We start from the raw sequence: 19179 nt of genomic DNA on the forward strand, positions 1-19179 counted from the left end.
GTTCCCACTGAAGTGAACAAAGTAGGACAAAAATAGGGAATCTTCCGAGTTAGCTCAGTTGCTGTGCTGCTGCTGATTTGTTCATGTTACAGGTGTGTGGTTGCAAAAATTCAGTTGGATGTGCTTCTTGCTTGGTTTATTGCTCACTCTTTTCTGGCAGCTTTTGGATGGGAGTTGGGGGCAAACTGAATTTTCCTTCTCTTCTACAGCTGTATTTCCCCCGTTTTCCATGGTGTATCCACTCTCTTTGCTATATGTTCTAGTTTCTGACTTTCTTTATAAATTATGCATCTGTGGAGCTTTGGCGCTACTTGAAGTTCTCGCTCGCTGCTCTGAATCTTAATGAGCACAGCTGGGACGCTGGGACTTGGGTGGCTTTGCCTCTGACCGAGGAGGGAATAGTGAATGCTTTGACACACGCAGCAAACCCCGGGCTTGCTGTCTATTTTCCATAGTGCTCAGCTGCTTATGCTGGGAGGAATGAGGGGTGAGTCACATTCTCAATATGGGGAGCAGGAGGCGGTGATTGACCAGTTTAACGTGCGGTTTCTTCATCTTGCAGTCAGCTTAGATGTCGTGGTGTGTCAGCCCTGTTAATTTAAATTCAAGTTTGGTTGTGCCACTTGATCAACTGTATCTTTTAAAAAAATGTTTTTTTTTTTTTTTCAAATCAGTTAAGTAGGAAGAAACCAGTAAAGGAATCCCTGGTGATTTGGCTTGAATTCTTTTGGATGGTGGCAGGTATTGCCTGGTTTTGGTCAGTGAGGTGACATGTGCCTGTGTATACAGGGCTGGTGTGCAGTGGGTTTTAAATGGGTGGCAAAGCCGTGTCTGCAGGCCCTTATCTGCAGTTCTGAAATCTTGAAACTCTGAGAACTGGAAATGTTTTCACAGCTCATTTGGTGGCAAAAAATTTGACCTGAACTGATAGGAGGCTATTTATAGTCTGTATTTATTCCAGGTATAGTGAGTATTCATGCATTTCACTGTAGAAATATTAGAAGTTTTAAATTACTAGATGTTGCTCCAGACACTGCTGGGTGTGTTATATGAGATATGATATATGATATATGTACTGTTTTACCCTTTTGGAAATCTGAAAAATTCTGAATTTCAAAATGCGCCTGGCCCCAAAGGGATTGTAAGGGAGACTCCCCAGGTCTCCCACTGCCCAGCTCCTCCAGTGCCTCTCCCACCTCATATTGAGTTTAGGGGGGAGTCATAAGGCGGTGGGTTGCTTGATCTTAACGGGTGCTCCCAGTCCAGCTGCTGAGAGCAGTCACAGAGCCACCACTTGGAACTGGGGAACTCCTTGGTGCCTAAGGGTTCACCTCCGCCCAACCCCTCACTTCGAGAAGGAGATCGGTCGGGAGAGATGGAAATGGACTGACACGTTCAAGGTCCCACCCGTTTTCAGGGATCACGTAATATCTTTAGTTTCTCAAAATGATACTGTTTTCAAATTCAAAATCTTTGGGGATGTAGCTGTGTCATCTTAATAATGACACTGCATTGGAAAAGAAATGTTGTAAAGTCCAAAATGGTTCTTTTATATGTGTTGTACAATTGTGAGCACATTAAATTTGATATCCCCGACATTTAAAAAAATTCTATAACTGTATTATTATTAGGAAACACATTAATCTAGAAATTTTGGAATGAGGTTGCTACAGAAATGAAAATGAAAGTCTGAAATAAGACATTTTATGAAACAGCTACACATTTAAAACTCACCACATTTGAAATTAGGCCAGCACCCTTGGAGTTGTAGAAGATTGGCTTGAGGCTATTTACTTGTCAAGGCTTTTGGCCTGATGGTAGAATTAAATTGTTGGCTAGATGTTAGGCAAATTCCGTTTTTCTAGTTCATGTGTCAGTGGTCAGTGCATATCTAATTTCACACTTCAGCTCTGAGGGCCTTGCTCTCCCATGGTTTGCCTCTAGAGCAACCAAGCAGAAACTGGTTCTGTAACATTTGTTCAGCAATGAAGATGAACGAGTGCCCTGATTGGTGCCTGTGGTGACGGGGTGGGGGAGTCCATTAGCTTCTCTCAAGACTAAAGAGCCATGATGGGGCTTCCATTAGGATTTTTGTCTAAGGGACTAAGAGGGTTTCCGAGATAATAATTTTATAATTAAATTAGAAATTTATTTTACTGAGAACTGTTTATTTTAAGTTTATAGCTGCAGTTGTAGAAGTGGAGAGAATGTGAGTAATTTGCTGTTGGCAGCCAAAGTGCAAGGAATCGAGGTGTGCAGCCAGCGATGTCCAGAACGCTGCATAGACACATGCCTCCCACCCCCAAAAAAGAGATTAGGAAGGAAAAGGGAGAAGGCAGCTATGCCAGCATTGGAGCTCTGAGTCCCCACAGACTTGGGTTCCGATCCCGGTTCCTCTGCCTGCTGGCTCACTCTCTTGGTGCCCCTGTGGAATGGAGGGTGCCACTGCCTTTTTGTCATGGAGTCCATAGCACAGCCTGGCACAGCGCTTGCCAGGGAGCAAGCCCTGAGGAAACAGGGAGCTATGACTGAGCCCCTGGCTGTGCACTTCCTGGAGGGACGGACAGGAGGATCCTGTGGGGAGTGACCGACCACGCAGTAGCCCAGGAAGATGGGCTTTCTCCCTTTCTCCTGAGGTGCACACAGGGCTCCTGGATGTTGGGAGAGAAAGCATCATTTATCCAGCTGTCCTAAAGGCAAATTACTTAAACCAGCATGGCATTAGCGTAAGTACCGGTTGACCGAGTAGTGGGATAAATTCAATTACCCAGAAATAGGATTTGGTCTCTTTAGTATTTACTGAAGAAGTCATTACAAACCTGTGAGATTGAGAGAGATTATTTAACAGGTGGGATTGCCACCATTGGCTAGTTTTTGGCAAAAGAAATTAGTCCTTATCTTGTATCATATACCAAAATAGCTTCTCGACGGAGTAAAGCAGTAAATGTCAAACAAAAATAAAGCCACAAGGAGAAAACACATGTATTCGCTCACTCACAGCAGTCACTGAGCTCCTGGTCATTGCTCGGACAGCTCAAGTACAGTCCTTGGCGAAGGCTACTGTCCACTTTGGGACCTGGACAGGGTGAGCTTTGCCAGGGGCAAGGACGGATGCGGCAGTGGCCTTTGGCAGGCGGCTCTGACCCTCTATGGGAACTTGGGGGTGCGAGGGAAGGCCTCCCCGCGTGATCGATATGTAAGCCGAGGCCTGAAGAATGAGCCTGGGTTAGCCAGGTGAAGGTGGAAGAAGGAGAGTCTAGGAGAGGGAAGGCCTGAACTTGACAAACTGGGAGACATGAAGTGGTTGGCGTGAGACAGAAGAGAGGACAGAGTGAAACTGGGGATTTTCAGGACTTGGATCTTATAGGGCTTTAATAGCAGGCTATACAGGTTGGACTTAAATCGTGAAGGTTTGGGGAATGATTTAAAATCGGGAAGTTTAAGAAACATGGCCCTGGCTACAGCTTGGAGACTGGGTGGGAGGGGACAGCAGTGGGTGCCAGGAGCCACTCAGCGCCTGGCCTGGGGTGCTGGTGGCTCAGATTAGGGAGACATCGGAGTGGACTGATTCCCAAGGTCCGTGGGATGTGGATTTACTGACGCATCCTCACCTAAAATAGCAATCGCTACCAAGTGGGTGCTCTATAAATATCTGTTGAACAGTGAATGAAGGATGAGGTTCAGATTTCTGCCTGGCGCAGCTGGGTCAGTGGGGCTGATATTTCCTGTTCTTGGGAACTCTGGAGAAGGGCCAGGTTTGGAGGAGGGTATGTGAGATGATGGCCCAGTACCCTGGTGTGCCGAGAAGCAGGAAATGAATCAGGGAAAGGTTTGCATCACACACTGTGGATGTGATCTTTAATATGTAAAGAACACATGGAAATCAATCAAAAAAACCCACTAATGCCAGCAAGTAAATGGCAATAGACTGGAATAGACAATTCACAAAAGATGAAAGATACATATAGTGAATAAGTATTTGAAAAAATATTCAGCCTTACTAAAACTAAAGAAGGCAAGCTAAATCAATATCACAGTTTTTCTCTCATCAAATTCTTAACAATTTAAAATGATGACAATAGTAATAAACAGGTGGGAATATAAATTTGTGCAAATTTTTTGCAAAGGAATTGGGCAGAATGCATCAAATGCCTTAAAATGTTTATATCTTTTGATCACATAATTCTGTTTCTGGAAGTTTAACATAAGGAAGCCTGAGAAAAGCCTCTCCTGCTAAGTCCCCAACCCCATCCCCTAGCTTACTCTGAAACCCTGTCTTCAAAGAAGAAACTTTCCTGAAATAACCTTTGGGTGGCACGAGTAACAGGTCAGTGAAAGGGCTCAGTGAGGAGGAGGAGTGGGTGGGAACGGGGCTAATGTAATCCAGGGTCCATTTGAAAACTGGAAAAATGCATCAGTGAGTTTCCAAATTGAAGTGTTTGTTTTCTCTTATGTTTCCAGATGAAGACTGTTAGTGTTGCCTTAGTTTTGTGCCTAAATGTGGGTGTGGATCCTCCAGATGTGGTGAAGACGACGCCCTGCGCTCGCTTGGAGTGCTGGATAGGTGAGTGCGAGTCCTCCTAGGGCATTGGGCAAGGTCAAGTGGGGGGCTGGGGGGGGGGCAGGGCCTGCCCTCTAATGTGCTGTCCAGAAGAGGCCTGCCACTGACATGTGTAAACCTGAGGATTCTATTTCTTTTTACAATTATATAATCTTTCAGTTATTTTAGATGCATTCATCTATGATTTCTAGTGGGATTGTCTTTTTCATCTTTAAATTTGTGCTGCAACTGGCACATAATAGTAACCATAAACACTTTTAAAAAATTGAATGACTACTACCTCCATACAGTATTTTTGTAGAGAAGGCAAATTGAACCTTTCCCAGCAAAGCAACACAGAATATATAATAGATCCTGACAAGGACAGGCCGCATTTGTTCACTGCTTGCAGGGTGCCAGGCACTGTTGTGAGCACTTCACAGCCCCCCGACGGTAGGATTTATTCGTAGTCCCCATTTCAGAGGCGAGGAAAATGAGACAGAGACAGTGTTTGCCCAGGGCTGTCCTGTTAGTAAGTGGCAGAGCTGGGATTTGAAACTCTGCAGCCCAAGCCCATTACATGAGAGCTACCTTTTTTCTTTCAGCTTCAGGTTCATTGAGGTACAATTTACATTCAGTAAAATTCACCTTTTAGGTGTACATGTCTTTGAATCTTGACAAACTTATAAGGTCGTGTGACACATATCACAGTCAAGGTATATAGTTCCCACCGTACCAAGAAGGTTCCCTTGGGCCTCTTTGTAATCAGCCCCCTCCCTTTTCCCAGCCCCTGGCTACCACTAATCTAATTTTTGTACCTTTAGGTTTTTCTTTTACCTTTCCTTTTTCTGTTTATATGAAATTCATATAAATGGAGTTGTTTAGATGTTTGAGTTTTGCTTCTCTCTGTGAGCACGATGCATTTGAGATTCATTCATGTTACGTGTATTGGTAGTTTGTTCCTTTTATTCCATTGTATGGATGTACCACAATTTGTTTATCCAATTACCAGTTGATGGAGCTTCGGGTTGTTCTAGTTTTTGGCGATTGTGACTAAAACTGCTGTGAGCATTCAGACTTTATGTGGACATATTTTCTCTTGGGTAAATACTTAGGAGTGGCATTGTTGGGCTGTAGAAGTGTATATTTAATTCTTCAGGAGACTGCCAGACTGTGTTTCCACAGTGACTGGTGATGTCTAAGAGTTCCTGTTGTTGCACATCCTCACTAGCACTTGGTAGTGACAGTGTGTAAAAACTGAGCCGTTCTCCTGGTGGTTTTTTTTTTTTTTAATAGATAACATGTTTTTATTTTTATAAGTTTTTATAAGTTTGAAAAACACAAAATAATATAATTGGTTGATATAAACACATGTAGTAACAATAGAAAACATACATGGAAGTGGTAAGTACCAACATAGGAACTTTAGCGATCTCTTAGAATGAAAATAACATGGTTTGGAATGGGGAAACGAGGGACTTTATTTCATTCTGTAATTTTTTTTATCTTCTTATATAAAATCTGAAGGAAATATTGAAAAATAGCATAATTTTTATGATGCTGGATAGTGGAAACCCGATGTTTGTTATATGATTTTCTCTACTCTTCTGTATTTTTCAAATATATACAAAGAGCAAAAAGTATTTAAGAAATTATATTATCTAAAATAATCCATCATTGATTCGTCTTCTTAGATACGCATTTTACTTGTTCAATATGGGATGAATCCTTTTTTTTTTTTTTATTGAGATTGTTCACATACCATACAGTTATCGAAAGATCCAAGGTGTGCAATTAATTGCCCATGGTACCATCATACAATTATGCATCCATCACTACAATTAATTTTTTTTCAATTTTTAGAACATTTTCATTACTCCAGAAAAGAAATAAAGATGAAAAAAAAGGAAACTCAAATCCTCCCATACCCCTAACCACCCTCCCTCCATTATTGATTAATATGATTGGTATAGTACATTTGTTACTATTGACGAAAGAACATTAAGATACTACTAACTGTAGTATATAGTTTGCAATAGGTATATATTTTTTCCTATATACTCCTCTATTATTAACTTCTAGTTATAGTGTCATACACTTGCTCTAGTTCATGAGAGAGATTTCTAATATTTGTACAGTTAATGAAGGACATTGTCCACCATAGGGTTCACTGTTTTATACGTTCCCATCTTTTAACCTCCAACTTTCCTTCTGGTGACATACATGACTGTGAGCTTACCCTTTCCACCACATTCACACACCATTCAGCACTGTTAGTCATTCTCACAATGCTCTACCATCACCTCTGTCCATTTCCAAACATTTAAGTTCACCCTAGTTAAACATTCTGCTCATAATAAGCAACCGCTCCCCATTCTTTAGCCCTGTTCTATATCCTGGTAACTTATATTTCATGTCTATGAGTTTACGTATTATAACTAGTCCATATCAGTGAGACCCTGCAATATTTGTCCTTATGTATCTGTCTTATTTCACTCAATAGTGCCCTTAAGTTTTCTTCATCAATCCATTTTTTTAAGATGGTTTTGTTCATACACCATACATTCCATCCTAAGTAAACAATCGATGGTTCCCTGTATAGTCACGTATTTATGTATTTACCACCATCACCACTATCTATATAAGGACATCTCCATTTCTTCCACAAAGAAGGAAGAAGAGTCAAAGAAGGTAGAGAGACAAAAGAAAAAAGGAGAGCAAAACAAAACAAAACAAAACAAACATGACAGCTAGGAAGCGACAAAAGGAAAGACAGCATTAAACCAAAGTAAAATGAAGAGTCAGGTAACATCACCAATGCCAAGAATCCCATACCCCTCCCCAATGTCCCCTCCGTATGCATTTAGCTATGGTATACTGCCTTTGTTACATCAAAGGAAGGATAATACAATGTTTCTGTTAATTATAGTCTCTAGTTTGCGTTGATTGTATTTTTCCCCCAATCCCACCCTATTTTTAACACTTTGCAATGTTGACATTCATATGTTCTCCCTCATGTAAAAACATATTTGTACCTCTTATCACAATCATTGAGCACCCTGGGTTTCACTGAGTTATACAGTCCCAGTCTTTATCTTTCCTCTTTCCTTCTGGTGTCCTACATGGTCCTAACTTTCCTCTTGCAACCATACTCACAGTCATCTTTGTTCAGTGTACTTACATTGCTGTGCTACTATCTCCCCAAATTGTGTTCCAAACCTTTCACTCCTGTCTTTTCCTTTCTGTCTGTAGTGCTCCCTTTAGTGTTTCCTGTAGAGCACGTATCTTGTTCACAAACTGTCATTGTCTGTTTGTCAGAGACTATTTTAAGCTCTCCCTCATAATTGAAGGATAGTTTTGCCAGATACAGGATTCTTGGTTGGTGGTTTTTCTCTTTCAGTATCTTAAATATATCACACCACTTCCTTCTTGCCTCTATGGTTTCTATTGAGAAATCCGCACATAGTCTTATCAAGGTTCCTTTGTATGTGATGGATTGCTTTTCTCTTGCTTCTTTCAGGATCTCTTTATCTTTAACGTTTGATAATCTGATTATTAAGTGTCTTGGTGTAGGACTGTTCAGAGCTATTCTGTTTGGGGTATGCTGCACTTCTTGGATCTGTAATTTTATGTCTTTCGTAAGAGATGGGAAATTTTCATTGATTATTTCCTCTATTATTGCTTCTGCCCCTTTTCCCTTCTCTTCTCCTTCTGGGACACCCATAACATGTACATTTCTGCATTTCGTGTTGTCATTCAATTCCCAGAGACGTTGCTTATATTTTTCCATTCTTTTCTTTATCTGTTCTTTTGTGTGTAGGCTTTCAGGTGTCTTGTTCTCCAGTTCCTGAGTGTTTTCTTCTGCCTCTTGAGATCTGCTGTTACATGTCTCCATTGTGTCTTTCAACTCTTGTGTTGTGCCTTTCATTTCCATAGATTCTGCCAGTTGTTTTTTCGAACTTTCAATTTCTACCTTATGTACTCCCAGTGTTTTCATTATACGCTTCATCTCTTTTGCCATATCTTCCCTCAACTTTTTGAATTAATTTAGCATTAGTTGTTTCAATTCCTGTATCTCAGTTGAAGTGTAAGTTTTTTCCTTTGACCTGGCCATAACTTACTTTTTCTTAGTGTTGGTTGTAGTTTAATGTTGTCTAGGCATCTGGTTTCCTTGGTTACCCCAATTAGGTTTTCACAGACCAGAATGGGCTCAGATCTCAGAAGGGGGCAAAATTCAGTATCAGTTTTCCCTGAGAGTGTGTCTTAGAAAATTGACACACCCTGTGAGGCCTCAGGCTGCTGTGCTTTTCCTAACCTGCCCAGCAGGTGGTGCCTGTCAGCCTGTCACTCTAGAGTGGTATAAGGAGGTGTGGCCTGTGGCTGTTTTCCCCCAGGCTCTGGGGTCTGGTTCTGAATGGAAGGTGGGTAGTAGAGCTTGGCACCACCTTTTTCCTCTTAGGGAAGATACACCCCCTGGGGAGATATCATTTGCATTTGAATAGTTTCTCTGACTCTGCAGTCTCCACCCTTGTCTGGGTCAGAGAGCTGCGAACTGAAAACGGCTGAGGCTTTCTCCACTGAGCCAAAAAGAGGAACAGAAAGCCCACTTTCAGGGCCAGTCTGTGGCCACCCTCAGTTTCACCCATCAGCCAGAGATAGCACCTGGTCCTCTGGGCTCCCCCTCCCTCCCAGAGAGGTCCTCTGGCTCTCCAAGGTCAGTTGTCACCAAAAGCCTCTGTCTGCTTGTTGGGGATTCGTAGCTTGTGTTGAGCAGTCAACATTTGTTAATTCAAACTCGGTTGGAGCTGGGCTGAGGTATATTTGCTTGTTCTGGCACAGCGAGGCTTTGCAGTTTGGGCTGCTGTGGGGGAGGGCCTCTCGGCTTGGGTCCGCAGTTTTTACTTACAGATTTTATGCTGTGATCTCAGGCATTCCTCCCAATCCAGGTTGGTGTATGATGTATGGACAGTCACATTTGTCCCCCAGCAGTTATTCCAGATTATTTACTAGTTGTTCCTGGTTGTTTATTGGTTATTCCAGGGGACTAACTAGCTTCTACTCCTCTCTATGCCACCATCCTCTCCTGGCGGTTTTAATTTGCAGTTCCCTAATGACTGATGATGTGTGTATTTGCCATCTGTGTCTCTTTTTGTGCTGAATATCTGTTCAACTCTTATACATATATACATACATATATATATATAATTGGGTGGTTTGCTTTCTTATTGAGTTTTGAGAGCTCTTTACATATTTGAGAAACAAGTCCCTTTGCAGAGATGTGTTTTGCAAATATTTTCTCTGATTTTGTGGCTTGTGCTTTCATTCTCATAACAGTCTTTCAAATAGTACAAGTTTTTTATTTTGATGAAATCCAATTTATCAAGTTTTTCTTTTATGTTTTGCCTTTTTTGTGTCTTAGCTAAGAAATCTTTTCCTAAACCAAGGTCATAAAATTTTTCTCATGTTTTCTTTTAGAAGAAGTATGGATTGGGGTTTTACATGTAGGTCTCTGATTCATTTTGAATTAGCTTTTGTGTATGATACGGAGTGTGAGTTTAGGTTCCTGTTGCTTACATGTGGGTGTCCAGTTGTTCCTGCACCGTTTGTTGAAAAGACTGTACCTTTTCCATTGAATCACCTTAGCTTCTGGGTCAAAACTCATTTGAGCATTTACGTGTTATCCACTTACTTCTGGACTCGTTATCCTTCTCCAAGGACTTATCGTTTTGCCATTATCACACTGTTTTGTTGTCACTGTATCTTTATAGTATGTCTTGACACTGGGTAGTATTAGTGTTCCAACTTGGTTCTTTTTCAAAATTGTTTTGGTTTCTCTAGGTCTTTGGTTTTGCTATATAAATATTAGGATTAACATGAGGATTTCCACAAAATAGCCTGGTTTGAATTTGGTTGGAATTGTGTTTAATCCGTAGCTCAATTTGAGAGAATTGACATCTTGTTAGTCTTATGTTGAATAGAAATGGTGACAGTGCACATAAACTTTGCTTGTTTCTAACTTCAGGGAGAAATCATTTGGTCCTTCAACATTAAGTACCAACTAGCTGAAGCTTTATTTTTAGATGCCCTTCATAAGGCTGAGGAAGTTCCCTTCTATTCCTCGTTTGCTGAGAGTTTTTGTCAAGAATCCATGTTGAATTTTGCCAGATGCTTTTTCTACAGCTATTGAGATAATCATGGGCTTTTTTTTCTTAGTCTGTCGATATGGTGATTTATGTTGATTGATTTTCAGCTGTTGAACCAACCTTAATTTCCTGGAATAAACCTTGCTTCTTCATGATATATTATCTTTTTTATATATTGATGAGTTTGATTTGCTGATATTTTGCTAAGGAGTATTGCATCTCTGATTATGAGGGATGTTGGTCTATAGTTTTCTTGTAACATATTTGTTTGGTTTCGGTACCAGGATAATGCTGGCCTCCTTTAATGAGTTGGGAAGTATTCCCCACTCTTCTGTTTTCTGGAAGAGTTCATGTTGAATTGGATACCATTTCTTCTCTAAATTTTGGTAGAATTTACCAGTAAAGCCATCTTGGTGTTGATTTTCCTTTTTGGGAGTTTCCATTTTGGAAAACTGAGTCCAGTTCCTTTAATTGAGGAATATAGAATATACGGTTATTCACATTATTGATTTATTTCTCCATGAGTGAGCTTTGGTAATTCTTCCTTTCAAGGAATTTGCCCGTTTCATCTAAGTTACAAATGTATCTTCATAGTGTTGTTCATAATATTTTATTACTATCCTTTTAATGGCTCTAGGATCTATATTGATCTCCCTTCTTTCATTCCTCGTATTGCAATATGTTCTCTCTCACTGTTTCTCTCTTTCCCTGGCCAGAGGATTATCAATTTTATTGATCTTTTCAAAGAACCAGCTTTTAGTTTCATTGATTTTTCTCTGTTTTTTTTTTTTTTTCCTTTCTGTTTTCTATTTCATTGATTTCTGCTCTTAAGTTTATTATAATTTCATTCTTTTTATTTGCCTTTGGTTGCTCTTTAAACTTACCACAATCTGCCTTTGAGTAATAGTATATCACTTCATATATAGTGTATGAACCATGTAACAATATACCTCTAAATTCTCTTACCCATCGTCTTTGCTTATTGTTAACAAGTTTTATATGTGTTACAACCCCAAAATGCATTATTACAGTTTTTTTTAGATAGTTATCTTTTGAATAGATTAAAAAATAAGACAAAAGTGTCCTTTTAGTATTTGCCTTCATATTTACCATTTCCAAGACTGTTCATTTCTTTTTGTATGTTTAAATTTGAATCTGGTAAACTAAATCATTCTGCCTTAAGAACTTCCTTGAACGTTTCTTGTAGAGCTGTCTGCTGGCATTGAATCTTCCCAGATTTTGTTTGAAAAATTCTTCATTTTGTCTTCATTGTTAAAAGATATTTTCTCTGGGTATAGAATTTTGTGTTGATGCTTTTCTTTCAGTACTTTTAAATTATCATTCCATTGTCTCATGGTTGGCCTGGTTTCTGATAAGAAGTCTCTTGTAATTCTTATCTGTGTTTCTCTGTATGTTTTGTTTTTCTTTACTCTGACAGTTTTCAAGTTTTTCTTTTACCTCTGTGCCTCTACCTTTGCAGCCAGTTGCCTGCACACCTGTGCTACCCAGGGCCTCTCTCCTGCCTTCCTCCTGCTTTTGTTTTACGTGAGCACCTGGCAGAGGCACGTGGAGAAGGGCTTGCAAGGGAGTGTGAGCTCCCCTTATTCTGGGACCCCGGGCCGTTCCAAACTGGCCCACAGTTGGGCTTTAAGAATTTGTTACAGTTTTAGTAGGTTCCTTTTCAGTGGCCTGCATGGCAGCCCCCTCTTTCGCCTGCCTGTGCTTTCCCCTGTTCCTTTGGAACTAGGGTTCCTTGGTTGCCTTGTGATCTCAGCTCTCTGATGGACTCAGGAAAAATCATGATGCTGTTGATGGCTCAGCTTTCTCTTGTTCACGTTGGGAGCAGCTTAGTATTTATTTATTGCAGCTCTCTAAATCCTAAAGGAAAGCAGAAGTTCCCTTTATCTACTTTAAATGGGTGAAAATTGCAAATTATTCTAATCTGGCTTAGGGAAAAAAAGCTATTTTTCCTGCATCGTTTGCTTGTCTCACTGTTTGAGGGTGCTGTACGGTCACAGGCTTTATCTCACAGCCCCCACCCCAGGCCCCTTCTCTCCCGCGTCCAGGGACAGAGTGACCCTTCCCCATGGCCTGCATTCTGAGACTCTTTCTTGGCCCATTGCTGTCTCCCTGTGACTGTGCTGGTTGAAACTGACTTCTTGTCAGCCATCACTGACTTTCAGAGTTCATTTACCCCTTGTCAAAGCTGGGTTTCATCCATTGTCGTCTGTTTTCTCCCCCTGTCACTACTCATACGCTAAGTTTTTCAGAACAGGCTTCCTAGCCTCATCCATGTGTTTGCTCCAAGGGATGCATGAAACCTCTGGGAATGGGCAGAGATTTTTGTCTGAGTATGAAATTGCACTTTCCGTGGAGTTGATCCTTAGTTTTTTAGATTCTCAAGGTGTCCTTAACTCCTCCTCCCCGCAACTCCCCCCGCCCCCCCCAAAAAAAGGAAGAATCCTTCCTCAGGCAGTTTCTTTGATCATTATTTACATGACAGTGTCAATGAAAATGAAAAGAATCCCTTACTTCCTTCTTAGTGTGAAAGATCCGGCAAATGAATAGGATTTTTTAATATTGTGTTTTAAACTTTTCCCTGCAATCTAGGAAGGTAGTCTACTTTGTGATAATTTCGAATGGGGCTTGAGGCTACAAGGGCATATGCTTTTTCTAAGTTGAAAAACATTCATTTGGCTTTAATTAAGTGTGTAGGGCTGGTCCTTGTGATGGTGGTGTTTAACAATATGTTATAAGAAAAAGAAATCCTAAAGGTTTGATTCAGCAAGTTTGCCCTGGTGTCTGTCAGTCCACATTTTATTTTTTATTTTGAAAAAAATTTTCAGAAGTTGCAGATACAGTATTAAGCAGTTTTCCCCGAGTCATTTGGGTGTATGTTGCTCACGTGATGCTCCATTACCTCTAAATACTTTAGTGTTTGATTCCTACAAGTAAGGAGTAGCTGTTTCACAATCTCAATACAACACTCCGAGTCAGGCAGTTGACGTGATGCACCACTGTGCCGTCCTCAGGTGCACCAGGTCTTGTCAGTTGTCCCAGTGACCCTTTTGTCTGAAAGGACCCTACGCAGTAACGCAGCTTGCCTTTAACTTAGTCTCCTTCACTGGGAAATCTTTCCTCAGTTCTTCCTTGACTTTCTGTACCTGGACACTTGTGACGATGACAGGCTCCTTATTTAGTAGAATGTCCCTGATGTTTCCTTGGGGTTAAATTTACATCGGGCCCCTTGGGCAGGAGCGCCCCCAGCAGAGGTCTGCTTTCTTCACGCCGTGTCCTGTCCTGCTGCTGCTGAAGCAGCTCTTTTATCACTTGGTTAGGTTGGTACCTGCCCGGCTTCGCTGCTGTGAAATTACTCTTTCCTCATTGTTAGTAAGCGTTTTGGGAAGAGGTGCTCTGGGACTGTGTAAATACTCCTTTCCTCTTCAGCCTTCCAGTTTATTCATCTTGAACTCATGGTTTCCTTTGTCAGTCAGTGGATTAGAACCCATTACATCATTGCTTATTTTGATGTTCAAATTGTGTCCCATTTTGCCAGTGGGAGTGCGCTCCAGTTGGCTTCTGCATCTTTTTGTCCTGCCTCCATCATTCTTTGAGCACTTCCTTGCTTTCTGGCACATGACTTTGTGTCAGGCTCATCTTGTTCTTTCCCTCCCATGTTCCTGGAATCGGCCATTTCTCCAGGGAGCCCCAGTTCCTTTTAGTGGACTGTAACATTTAGAAACTGAGATCTGGTGTTGGATGCGCCATCGGGCAGAGGAAGGGCATGCGTGTGTGTGTTTATAATATGTGCATGTGTTCTTTGTGTACACACATTTATGGCTGTATTTCCATAACTATCTGATATTAAAATAATTGCACATTCACACTAATGCCTTCAAGTCCAACCCAACCCAACCCAACAGGTTTTTTTCATTTTGCGTATCTGAAACTCCCTCTTCAACAGTGAGAATCTTGGAATCTTTATTCTTCATATATTTACTGACTTGATGGAGCCTCCCATGAACTGATGTCTCATGCCTGCCGTCACCATCCCCCTTGGGTTCCTTCACCTGCCCCGGTCCCTTTCTCCCTTTCTCCTAAAAGCGTCTGCTCTTGTCACTCTGCTTGGGTGCTCGCTCCCACCCCGGTCACCCCTCTGCTAGTAGGTTGCATTTTCCTTCCTCACCCTGCAAGGGCTCCGACCCCTTGTTGCACTGGACAGCTCCATCCTGGCCGTGACAGTTGCTCTCATCCCAGAGCAGGTGCCGACCTTGCCCAGCCCCTCCTAGTGGCTTTAAGACTGAATTGTTCAAGAGGGCATTTCAGCATTTCCAACAAGGGCTTTGGTTGCTAGGCTTGGCCAGCCCAGGGGAGGCAAGATACTGGTAACCAAGACTGAGAGTTGGGGCCAAACTGGGAGGATACTGGAATCCCATTTTGTACAAGCTTGGGATATTCAAGAGTAGGACACTTATGTTTAGATAGCTGGCAACTCCATCTGGCTGGAGAAGAGGCTGGTTGTGGATTTGGGGCTTGAGGGAGGGCACCTGCGTAGAATGGTCTGTGACCAAAGGGAGGGGAGCAGAGCCAGGACCCCAAGGCATGTGGAGAGGGGTGTGCTGTGACAGAGACCCAGATGAGCCGCCAGAGGGCAGGGGTGGGATAAACCAGTGGAGGAGATTCGAGGTCAGCGTTGTCACAGCTGCTGCTGCTGTTGCAGTGAGAAGTAGGGGACGTCGGACCGTGGGGGCTTGGAGAGAGAATGGGAGATGAGGCAGTGAAGGCAGAGCGGCAGCCTGGCTGGCAAGGCAAGAAGAGAGGGTGCTAGGGACAGGGGCCCCAGGCGGGACATGAAGATGAGAAGGACCCGAGCGTGCTCTTGCCTGCGGGGAAGGGCCTTGAAGGCATCTGTGCAGTCGGAAGAACTTCAAAGGATGGCCTTGCTCAGCAGGCCCCAGTCGGTCTCTGCACACCGGGGCTGGCATTGTGTCATATCACAGAACTCAAACAGTCTAGTTTCCCTCAAGACCCCAGCGTGATTCCTTCCAGCCATGGCACTTTGGCAAGTGACTTGGCTGTTTCGCGCCTTGGTTTCCCTCATCTGTAAAATGGAACGAATGACAGCTTCTGCCCCACGGCCGGAGGGAGGCTTGCAGAGGGCACGGGCGTGGCTCACTCAGAGCCGGGCATGCGGCAAGGGTGCGGCATCCCTGCAACACCCCCTCACTCCCTGCTGCCTCCCCACCCAGGTGCTGCATGGGGGCCTGGAGCCTCTCCCTGAGTCTGCTCCACTTTTGCTTTATTCTGTGTGGATCACTGCAAACGAGTGATAAAATAAACATGTCTCATTTAACCAAAGTTATTAAGTGTGCCAAGGGCAGCTGTTCAATCAGAGCTGAACGTCTCTAGCAGATGTCTGATTGTGGGATACATGAGGTTTCCTGTTTTCTTTTACAAATTTAATATTAAATATGTCAGGTAACAATCTGAGAGAATCCCCTGTGCCTTATTTTAAGCATGTAAGTGTGGGATCAGTTTTGCTTGTGTGCGTGGTGTGGGGGAAGGGAATTACGAGTTTTTGACCTTTTAGGCTGTAGACATGTTCCAAACCCTCAGAACAGTCTGTGCTGGATTGGAGCTGCCTGGATCTCAAAGATGAGGGGTGGGGGAACTTAAAAATAGGATATCACTTTTCAATCTATTTTTGTGTCCCTATGCATCTATTAGCTGGTTAAACACACAGACACACACACATGTAGAAGATAATACTGCTTCCAGAGGCTCTGAGAGAGGACACGCAAGTGTTTGTAATGTGACCCTTGAGGTTTTTTTATGGCGACAAGCATTTTGTCACCAGAATAAAGAACAAGTGCTATACCAGTTTGAAACAACTGTGTGGCCCTCCTAACAGAGAATGGTGCCCCCTTCTTTGATTGTCCCATGCATGGTTCAGGAAGGCTGGGGTGTGAATTCCAGCAGAGCGAGGAGATGTTTGCAGGTCTTCAGAGCCCCCCAGGAAGGAGCGGAGAGGCGAGGGGGCCGGAAACTGGTGAGCCGCCTGCCCACACCTCTTTCCCCATGCCTGCTTCTCCCTCCCTCGAGATAATCAGATGCTGTTTTACTTCAAAGAAATGACACTTGCCTCTTTTCAAAGAAGCAGGGGAGAGGATGTTTTGTTTTATGGCCAACCATTTAATACTACAGCAGTGATAGCAAAAACAAGCCCCATACCTTGTTGGCAACTCGCCCGTGGTTTAGAGCACAGAGTAGATGAGCTGAACGCTGAGCAGAAGGGAGTCTGATTGAGCCAGAATATTTTTTATGTGGGAGCTAATGGTGGCTGTGCATCATGAGAGGTAAGAACACTAAAGATTTGACAGTTGCACAGAGATTCTATTATCCCAAGCAAATGTTTGGGAGGTACTTTGTTTTTCTCCCATTCCTTAGAGAAAAGCAGCATAGATTTTCTTCCTGCTTCCACACACGTGGGCCTTAAGAGACCCCGTGTATGTGAGCTCAGGATAGTATTGATGGACCATTGTGTAGCTCCTGGGTTTACAGAGCGCCCACAGACTTTGTCATTTGCTTTTTAAGACGAACTTGGGATTGAACAGTCAGTTTGTCAGCAAATATTTGTTAAGAAAAAACTTACCTGTTAAGCCCTGTGCCATATACAGAAGAAATGTGAGTGGTGACCCTTGCTCTCGAGGTGCTTCTAACGTGGCCAGGAGATAAGTCTGGTGGTGCCTTGAGATGGGAAAGGGACCAGCCCCTGTGCGCTCTGTGAGGCCTGGGGGTGGAAGGAGAGGAAACGGTGGGAGCTTCTGAGCAAGGGCCAGAGGAAAGGGCTCCTAGGGGAGGACATGGGCACGCAGACACAGGAGAGTCCTGGCTGGGCCCCCGTGGGCCACGGGGCACTGGGGACTGTAGTCATGCGCTTCTCTCCTGCCCACCAGCCACCACTCCGCACACCTCCGTGTTGGGAGCCGGAACGTCTGCTCTTTGGGGCTCCTGGTTTAAGCCCTGTTACCTCCATCCAGTTACACAGTATCTCTGTCCCCCTCTGAAGGAGGACTGTGTAAGTGTATGAAGCTTCGCCCCCCCCCCCCCACTTCCAAAGTGAATTTTGTGAGAGCCCTGAGGCCTGTATTTTAATACAGGGGACACAGGCATCTCCCTCAAACCTGTTGCAAAGCCTACCATTCCTAGGTTTTTGTATAACACAGCAAGAGAAGGCACGGGAACTTAATTTATGTATGTAGATGTGTGTGGCTTAGTGGTTAGGATGGGGCTAGATTGTAGAATTGTAGCTCCTCTCCTAAGGACCTGCAGGCCCCAGGAGGACCGGGGGTCCTGGCCGCCAGCCAGAGCCTTGTTGCCGAGGTCAGCTTGGCTGTGCACACACTAAGCTTTGCCCTCAAGCTCATGAGGACGAAATGTCTCACAGGCTACACTACTAATTATAAACTATAGAGAGGTGATATTATGGTTAATAAAATATAGAGTCATTAAAAACCATTTTTAATTTCAAAGTACCCCTTTTGCCGTTATGTATTTTCTCAATAAAAATTAGTTGCTCAAGGTTACATAACTAATTAGTGGCAGAGTCCTTAAAAGCCATTCAAAGAAATTTACACTTGATCTAGTCGGCTGTACTCAGTTAATAAGTCAATTAACAAATATTTATTAAGTGTCTACTAAATTCAAGGTACAAAGAAGTATAAAGATTCTTTGAGCAGTGAGGGCTGAAGTTTTTTTTTTATTTTAAGTGCATATAATCCAGGTGTAGAGTTTGATGAATTTTCCCAAACTGATTGCACCCATGCAATCCGGATCAAGAAGCGACAACTTGGCCCTTCTAGTTCCCCCAGCCAAGAGGCTCCCCTCTTCGAACAGCTTAGATTCATTTGGCTTATATTGCACTTATGAGTGGAAGAATACAGACAAGCACTGTAGGCTTTTAGGAGAGGAGTTTAGTCGTAGAAGCATTGCGTTAGAAGGTTCATCTGTGGCCGTGTTCAGGATGGACTGAGAGGAAAGCCTAGGTCCTACATCTTAAGAGTCACTGGACTGGATCTGGGAATCGAGCTGGAGGGTGGGGGCCTTTCAGTGATGCCAGCTGGCGGTGCTGCCTTGGGTTGACATGTTAGGAGTTGGTGGTGGAGGATCAGCTCTTTGGAAGGACATGGTAATTGAGTTGCATATGTGTGAAGAAATGGGATGTAAAGAGATGCTCCGGGTTTTAGGGTTGACTGATGCCGGCACCATCAGTAACTTTAGTGATCTTGGACCATGTCATTTGACTGCTTTAAACTTCACTTTTCTCTTCTACATAATGAGATGGAACATTTCAATGTCATGTTCTAAGCATCATGAAATATGGAGGGGGGGAGGGGAGATGGGGAGTTATGTTGAAAAGCTTATAGATAGGAAAAAGTTTTGAGAAGCTAAAAGCTTTATACCAATGCCAATTACCATCCACTTTTCCACCCACCC

The 19179-nt window shown here is 43.0% G+C and overlaps 1 protein-coding gene across 5 annotated transcripts in view; it reads left to right on the plus strand.

Moving 5' to 3' along the window:
• The window catches only part of RPTOR (regulatory associated protein of MTOR complex 1), a 462365-nt gene that overhangs the window by 54465 nt on the left and 388721 nt on the right, over positions 1-19179 (plus strand). For 4 of the 5 annotated variants that reach the window (XR_005212782.1, XR_005212784.1, XR_005212783.1 and 1 more), the window contains exon 3: positions 4462-4564. Coding sequence is in view for 1 of the 5 variants with exons in the window: in XM_037810022.1 (XP_037665950.1) it covers positions 4462-4564 (103 nt within the window). In the remaining 4 variants the exon portion in view is untranslated. Of the gene's footprint in view, positions 1-4461; positions 4565-19179 lie in introns of those variants that run through there. The other variant, XR_005212785.1, reaches the window with a different exon arrangement.

This window comes from Choloepus didactylus, chromosome 18 (assembly GCF_015220235.1).
Source record: "Choloepus didactylus isolate mChoDid1 chromosome 18, mChoDid1.pri, whole genome shotgun sequence".
In the NCBI taxonomy this organism is placed as follows: domain Eukaryota; kingdom Metazoa; phylum Chordata; class Mammalia; order Pilosa; family Megalonychidae; genus Choloepus; species Choloepus didactylus.